At 48.5% G+C, this 6,592-nt stretch overlaps 2 protein-coding genes across 6 annotated transcripts; one reads left to right on the top strand and one right to left on the bottom strand.

The window, feature by feature from the left end:
• The first annotated feature begins 16 nt into the window (after nucleotides 1-16).
• Nucleotides 17-2,768, top strand: APEX1 (apurinic/apyrimidinic endodeoxyribonuclease 1). Of its 4 annotated transcripts, none has more exons than XM_019718499.3 (5): nucleotides 17-155; nucleotides 472-591; nucleotides 792-976; nucleotides 1,631-1,823; nucleotides 1,968-2,768. In XM_019718499.3, the coding sequence occupies exons 2-5, from the start codon at nucleotides 534-536 to the stop codon at nucleotides 2,483-2,485; spliced, it is 954 nt and encodes a 317-aa protein (XP_019574058.1). In that variant the 5' UTR covers nucleotides 17-155; nucleotides 472-533; the 3' UTR covers nucleotides 2,486-2,768. The 4 variants fall into 4 exon arrangements, with proteins under 4 accessions (XP_019574058.1, XP_019574059.1, XP_019574057.1 ...); XM_019718500.3 differs by having other exon boundaries at nucleotides 114-182; XM_019718498.3 differs by lacking the exon at nucleotides 17-155 and adding an exon at nucleotides 162-311.
• A 79-nt stretch (nucleotides 2,769-2,847) lies between these two features.
• PIP4P1 (phosphatidylinositol-4,5-bisphosphate 4-phosphatase 1) lies at nucleotides 2,848-6,418 on the bottom strand. Of its 2 annotated transcripts, none has more exons than XM_019718502.3 (7): nucleotides 6,125-6,418; nucleotides 5,613-5,803; nucleotides 5,141-5,247; nucleotides 4,604-4,709; nucleotides 4,355-4,407; nucleotides 4,160-4,250; nucleotides 2,848-3,683 (listed from the first exon to the last, which is right to left on the bottom strand). In XM_019718502.3, the coding sequence occupies exons 1-7, from the start codon at nucleotides 6,285-6,287 to the stop codon at nucleotides 3,540-3,542; spliced, it is 855 nt and encodes a 284-aa protein (XP_019574061.1). In that variant the 5' UTR covers nucleotides 6,288-6,418; the 3' UTR covers nucleotides 2,848-3,539. The 2 variants fall into 2 exon arrangements, with proteins under 2 accessions (XP_019574061.1, XP_019574062.1); XM_019718503.3 differs by having other exon boundaries at nucleotides 6,146-6,417.
• Between the last annotated feature and the right edge of the window lie 174 nt (nucleotides 6,419-6,592).

The raw sequence follows: 6,592 nt of genomic DNA, 5'->3' as shown, positions 1-6,592 counted from the left end.
GATTCTCTGGAGATGCGAGGGAAGGCGGAGGTTCTCGGTCACGTGGTGCCAGACAGACTAATCACCCTCGTTTGTCTGCCACGTGGTGTCTCAGACGACGTGACCACGCCAGTTACCCACGTGGGTGCTCAGCGTGCTCCCTTCTTTGTGCTCGGGTAAGGAGGTGCCAGGCTGGGACTCAAGTAGGTCAGATGGAGTTGCTGTTCTTTTTTGCCCATCCGAGGGGCTTCTCTAGACGTCTGATCGACTAGCCTAAGCTGGGACCCTTAATTAAGGCGCTAATTGGCCTGAGGACAGATCTCATGAAGAGGGTACAAGGCACTGAAATGATCTAGTGTTGTGGGTGAGGGGCTGAAGGGCCTATGGCGCACGGAGGCGGGGAAAGAATTCGAAGATAATAACGGGTCGCGCGAAAGGTAGAATCTTTTATCCCCAGCTTTAGCTGGTTTCACCACTTATTTGCGTCTGTAGGCAACGCGGTAAAAATACTGCTTCGTTGGGCGACGTGGTGCAGGAGGGCGTTCGTTACAGAGATGCCGAAGCGTGGGAAAAAGGCAGCGGTGGTAGAAGATGGGGAAGAGCCTAAGACTGGTAAGAGAATGAAATGAACCCTTCTCCCCAGAGGCTGCTTCTAATTTCCTGGATAAACAGGAAGTACGGACCGACGCACTCCATTTTTGCAGTTTGTGAAGAAGTCGCGGGAACTGCAGGCTTTCAGTGGGTCTATAGTTAACTCCAGATGAAAGTTGGGTGCCTCCAACTTTTATCACTATGTATTACTTATTTTATAGAGCCAGAGGCCAAGAAGAGCAAGGCGGGAGCAAAGAAAAACGAAAAAGAGGCAGGAGAGGGGCCAGTCCTGTATGAGGACCCCCCAGATAAGAAAACCTCACCCAGTGGCAAATCAGCCACACTCAAGATCTGCTCCTGGAATGTGGATGGGCTTCGAGCCTGGATTAAGAAGAAAGGTTTAGATGTAAGTGGAATTCAAGGAGGGGGGAAGAGACAATCTTTGGTATTGATCTTGGGGTTTAATCAACCTTTCCTATTTTAGTCCCCAGCATGTAGGTTTTATTGTTCCCTTGTAGGTAGTTTTGTTGTGGGAGAGGTACAAGAAGAGGCAGCAAGTCATACCACCTATTTCCTGCACATCCATTCCTTCAATTCCGTTGCCATTGTTTTAAACTCTTAATGTCCTCATCTCTTCCCAGCATGTTGAAAAAACCTTGTTGGTGAACTTGCTCCATTTTATCTCCAGCATATCCTCTATTTCAATAACCAGTGTTTACACTGTGTAGTATACAGATAATGCATTATAGAATTCTACACTTCAAACTATCTTATTAACCTGTGTCATCCTAATAAATTTAATGAAATTTTAAAAAATTAAAAATAACTAGTACTTGAAAATCTTAGCTATCCACTGCCTATAGGAAAAACAATCTACTTAGTGTTGCATGTGTCAGTCTTACCTCCTTCCATTAGTTACCAGTTACAGAATTGTTTAAATATTGTGCTGCTAAACTGTTAAACTCCTTATGCACAGGGACTGTGTATCTCTAGTACTTAACACAGATTCTTCAATAAATGTCTGCTGAATTGATAGTTTTTATACTTATTTCACGCACAGTGGGTAAAGGAAGAAGCCCCAGATATCCTGTGCCTGCAAGAGACCAAATGTTCAGAGAATAAACTACCAGCTGAACTTCAAGAGCTTCCTGGACTGTCCCATCAGTATTGGTCAGCTCCTTCAGATAAGGAAGGGTACAGTGGTGTGGGCCTGCTCTCCCGCCAGTGCCCACTCAAAGTCTCCTATGGCATTGGTAAGACACTTGATTTCCCAAGGCCTGAGTTCTTCCAAACCAATTGCTAATACTCCACTCCGACCCCAATTCTTGATTCCTTTATTCTCTACTTTCCCTTTTCTTATACTTCTTTATGTTGATACGGTTTCATCATTTCTGTAGGAGAGGAGGAACATGATCAGGAAGGCCGAGTGATTGTGGCTGAATTTGACACATTTGTGCTGGTAACAGCCTATGTACCTAATGCAGGCCGAGGTCTGGTGCGCTTGGAGTACCGGCAGCGCTGGGATGAAGCCTTTCGCAAGTTCCTGAAGGGCTTGGCTTCCCGCAAGCCTCTTGTGCTATGTGGGGACCTCAATGTGGCTCATGAAGAAATTGACCTTCGAAACCCCAAGGGAAACAAAAAGAATGCTGGCTTCACTCCAGAAGAGCGTCAAGGCTTTGGGGAATTGCTGCAGGCTGTGCCACTGACTGACAGTTTCCGGCACCTCTACCCCAGCACGGCCTATGCCTACACTTTTTGGACCTATATGATGAATGCTCGATCCAAAAACGTTGGTTGGCGCCTTGATTACTTTTTGGTGTCTCACTCTTTGTTACCTGCATTGTGTGACAGCAAGATCCGTTCCAAGGCCCTGGGCAGTGACCACTGTCCCATCACCCTATACCTCGCACTGTGATACCTCCCCCAAATCACCCTGAGCCTGGGAAATAAGCTCCCTATATTAGCTTTAATACCCTCCTCCCCAACTTTAAAATTGCTCTCTAGAGAACTCTGCACTGTATTTCCCTTCTAAAAATGTGAATCCTTCATCCAGGCTCCTAGTGACATATGGGTTTCCTTTAAGCCCAAGGTTTTGGTTTTTGTGTGTGGGTGGGTTTTTTCTTTTTTTACATTAAACAAAAGCTACTGATAACTTCCTTTGAACTGTCCATATGAAAATAAAGAGCCATAATTTCAAACTTCCTGTCTTTGTATTCTGCTCCTTTGTGAGACCATAAATTTCCCTCCTTTCATAACAGATTAACAACTGGAAAAGGGTAGAGTCACCACATTTATTTACAAGCACAGGATGAATCCCTACCCTCCCCCAAGACAGCAACCCTACCCAGCCCAGTTAAATACTACAACTGGGGTGTAAGGTTGGAAGGAGGAATTAAGGGAAACACAAGACTAGGGGAACATACCCCATATTAAATAGTTATATACATATCAGTTCCTGTGGTTCTGTACAGAGCAGCGGCTGACCCCACCCCCATAGGACACGGAATGGGGGGAGAGGAGACTGAGGGTACTGAGGCCAGAGCCAGCCCCTGGAGAAGTGCAATAGCAGCAGCAGGTCCTAATGGTACACAAGAGGGAGGGAAACCCCCAGGGCTACCCACCCCCACCCTGCCCTGGAATGTGTAAGGGACAGGAATGGCTCTTAGGGAGCTTATAGGAAGGACAAGGCTAGAACCGTCTTTTAGGACCCAGGATTAGGGGCAACATTCGCCTACTTCACCCTAAACACGGCAACCCTGGGAGGAAAGCAGATGGCCAGCAGTGGTCTTACCTACCCCTCCAAACCTAGGTGAGGGCCTGGTTCTTTCCTACCTCTCCCCAGGGAAAAGGAAGGCAGCTGCTTGGCTCCACTTCTAGAAGCCCAGGGAGCCTTTTATCATGGCTCCCTTTGTAGTGTCACTGTCCCCACCAGGGAGGGGTCAGGCACAGTCTGTGGTTCATTGTGGGGCTCAGGAGAAGTTCTGGACTGGGTGGCTGACCTTCATACAGGCCCAATAGAGGGCCCGCCCCAAACACAGCACAGCCAACAGGATGACAAATGCCCAGGCTGCATAGATGCCTCCATATCGCCGTGCATACTTCCATGTCCCAAACTGACAAAAAAGAAAGATGAGGTTATTGTTGATCTCTCACCCCTTTCTTGAAGCCCTAGTAACAGCAACATAGAACTCAAGTTTTGGTCCCTGTTCCCTATCCATGTGTAGCCACCTTCAGGAACCTGCTTAAAGGCCCAGTTCAGCTCCCCCTAGGAAGGAACATACTCATACAGTCCCAAACATGTCAGTTTTTCTTAATGTCTTACAATAACACCAGGTTTTCTAATAGCAACTAATTTAAGCACTATTCCATTGTCCTATTCTCTGCATAAAGAAGATGGCTGTTCTTTACTCCTACAAGTAACAATGAAAACTGTTTATCAGTTACCTTCAACTTCAGCTCATCTATACATTAAAACAAAATAAACAAAACCCCCTTGATTTCTTTCACTTCTTTTAGGGTAGCCATTTCCAAATCTTAGCCTATAGACATGAGGCTGGAGAATGAAAGGGGTTGGATCATAGTTACTCACAGCAAGGCCAGTGGCAGTGACTGCCAAGAGTAAGCCAAGCAAGAAGCAGCAGATACATCTCTTTCGTGGATATCTGCGCCCAATAGATGACCTGTGTGGAGGCAAACAGAAATGGATGCCTGCAATGGCTCTGTAATTTTTATTCAACACGTTACCCGATTACTAGCTCAATGATGCCACTCTCTAATCACTTACACTTTCCTGCAGTGAGGGCAACGGGCCAAAGTTCGGTCTGTGAACTCTGTCCACTATGGAGAAAGAAAAAGGGAGAAACCAACTAATAGTACAAGCAGGGTCATCTTCAATGAGAGTCCTGGGGCAGGAGAGGGTGGGAAATAGGTCCTCTTAGAATAGGCCTGTTCAGGATTCATTTTCATAAATCAAAAAGTACATTTATCTTTCCTCCTGGTTTTTTTCCCAGGGCTTTCCAAAACCCATCCTCACCAGAAAAGTATTCTTGCAATGTCCACAGATGACCCTGACACCCACAGGTTGTGGTTCTGGACTCAGAGGTCCTGGGTGCACAGGCCCCAGGTTGATGATTCTTTTGCTGTACAAGGAAAAAACTATATTTAAAAAGTTTTTAATCCTAAGGATCCCTACACTATGCCTCCTTCATAGCCCCCACCCTTTGTCTCACTCAGTTCCTCTACTTCTCTATACATTTAAGATACTCCGCCCCCCCAACTCTACCCCAGAGACTCCTTGAGGAAGAGCACTCCTTAAACTATAGGTCTCTTTTTCTCTCAGGATAATTGACACTGTGTCCAAAACTCCATTATCCTAAAGGACACCATTTCATCCCATTCTTTTTGCAGAGAGATGAAAAAGATAGCTATAACATTCAAGAGGCACAATATTCCTTAGCCTGTTCTTTCTAAACACCAGGCTCTATCATCTTGACATTCACTATAAACAGTCATCTTTTTCTGGCTTTCCAATTTTCCCCACTGATGCCCTTCCCCACCTTATGCCTCTTACCAGTAGGGTCGAGGGCAGGCAATCCGCTGTGAAGTCACTTTGCAGATAAGGAGACAGTTACAGGGGCATCGAACATATTTTTTCCCTGGGGGTGCATTCTTGATTGGCTAGAGGATAATAGGGATATTGGTAAGCAAACCTCTAATCCCCATCCCTTTCATTTCCCCCAAAAACACTCTGAGGAGAAATCAGATAGATAAGGTCTTAGCGAGGACAGAGAAATGAAAGAAAGGCATACACCATGAGGTTGGCAAATGAAAACTAGGCTTAGGTATCCCAGATAAGTATGAAGTTGAGGGATGGTAAACATCAGGTTTAGTGAGTGGCTTCTGGGGAAATGGCTATGTGAAACTCCTGGACCTGAAACCCAGGTTTCCTGAAGAGCACTAAGCTGATGGTCGGAGTCTAGAATCAAGGAATCGGAAAGAGGATCCAGAAAACAGGGCCCATTTCATTGATACGTGTAACTCACAGTGGCTTCATTGCAGACGCCACATTTGACTACATGCTGATGCATCTTGCCTTCCACGTTGATGAGAGACTGGCAGACTCGGCAGGTGATCATGGGGGCACTCCCACTGTCCGGGCTGGTTAAGGGTGAGTAGGGAGGTGGGTCCTCCCCAGGCAACACCGCTGGGTGTCCCTCAGGGAACGGGGGAAATGCTAGAAAGGAAGGTAAAAAAAAGGGCTGGCATCATTCGCAGACACCACCACTGATGCTCCACGGGATCAGGGAACTCTTTCTGGTCCTCAACCCTCTGACCAAACTAGGCGGGCTTCTTATAATCCGTGCTTCGATCAGCTTCCTCAGAACCCCCTTCCGTTCTCAAGCTCCGGTCGCGATTGCGGAGAAAAGGAAGACTCACCCAGTTACAGGTGCAACAGCTGCGCACCTGGCGCTTGGGCCCCGCCTCCGCCCGCGGCCCCGCCCCCTCCCACCTCTCAGAGTACCCCCGGGAACACTTCGGACCCGCCCCGGCTTACCCTGGGGCGGGGTATGTTTACCGGCTCCGTACGGTGGTGCGGAGGGGGTCAGGCCTCCCCCGGGCCCAGCTCCACTCCCACCTGGCCCCACTAATCCATTGCCACCTGCGCCACCGTCGATGGGCTCGGAGAGCAGCGGGGATCGCTCGCCATCGGCCGCCATGGCTGCCCCCACCGCCTTCAGCTTCGGCCAAGGATCCGGTTCCCGTCGCCGCAGCCACCGCCACCGCCGCTACCGGGTCCCCAGGGCGCCTGCGCGCCTCGCGCCCAGCTCGCCCCGCAACCAGTGGCCTGCCCCGCCCCGGTCCGCCCCTCAGCACGTGATAAGCTATCCCCGCCCCCGCCGGGCTATTATTCGTGGAGAGAAACCAATTCCTGGTCCTGTGAAAGCAGCTCTTCTTTCCCATTGGGGAGTGTCGCAACACCGTCAACTGTCACATAACCTTCCGGAAGGCCGCTGGGCATGCA

The sequence above is a fragment of the Rhinolophus sinicus genome, chromosome 3 (genome assembly GCF_057876585.1).
Source record: "Rhinolophus sinicus isolate RSI-liver-muscle chromosome 3, RSI-T2T, whole genome shotgun sequence".
Classification (NCBI taxonomy): Eukaryota; Metazoa; Chordata; class Mammalia; order Chiroptera; family Rhinolophidae; genus Rhinolophus; species Rhinolophus sinicus.
The sequence above is the reverse complement of the archived record's forward strand: the minus strand, read 5'-3'. Positions and strand labels throughout refer to the sequence as shown.

Excerpts from the sequence above, each read along its gene's own strand:
- PIP4P1 (XM_019718502.3), bottom strand. The coding sequence starts at position 6,287 with ATGGCGGCCGATGGCGAGCGATCCCCGCTGCTCTCCGAGCCCATCGAC. Across the intron at positions 5,248-5,612 it reads GCGTCTGCAATGAAGCCACT|CCAATCAAGAATGCACCCCC; the intron begins GTGAGTTACACG and ends ATTATCCTCTAG. Across the intron at positions 4,251-4,354 it reads TGCCCTCACTGCAGGAAAGT|GTCATCTATTGGGCGCAGAT; the intron begins GTAAGTGATTAG and ends GCCTCCACACAG.
- APEX1 (XM_019718499.3), top strand. The coding sequence starts at position 534 with ATGCCGAAGCGTGGGAAAAAGGCAGCGGTGGTAGAAGATGGGGAAGAG. Across the intron at positions 977-1,630 it reads TTAAGAAGAAAGGTTTAGAT|TGGGTAAAGGAAGAAGCCCC; the intron begins GTAAGTGGAATT and ends TTTCACGCACAG. Across the intron at positions 1,824-1,967 it reads CAAAGTCTCCTATGGCATTG|GAGAGGAGGAACATGATCAG; the intron begins GTAAGACACTTG and ends TCATTTCTGTAG.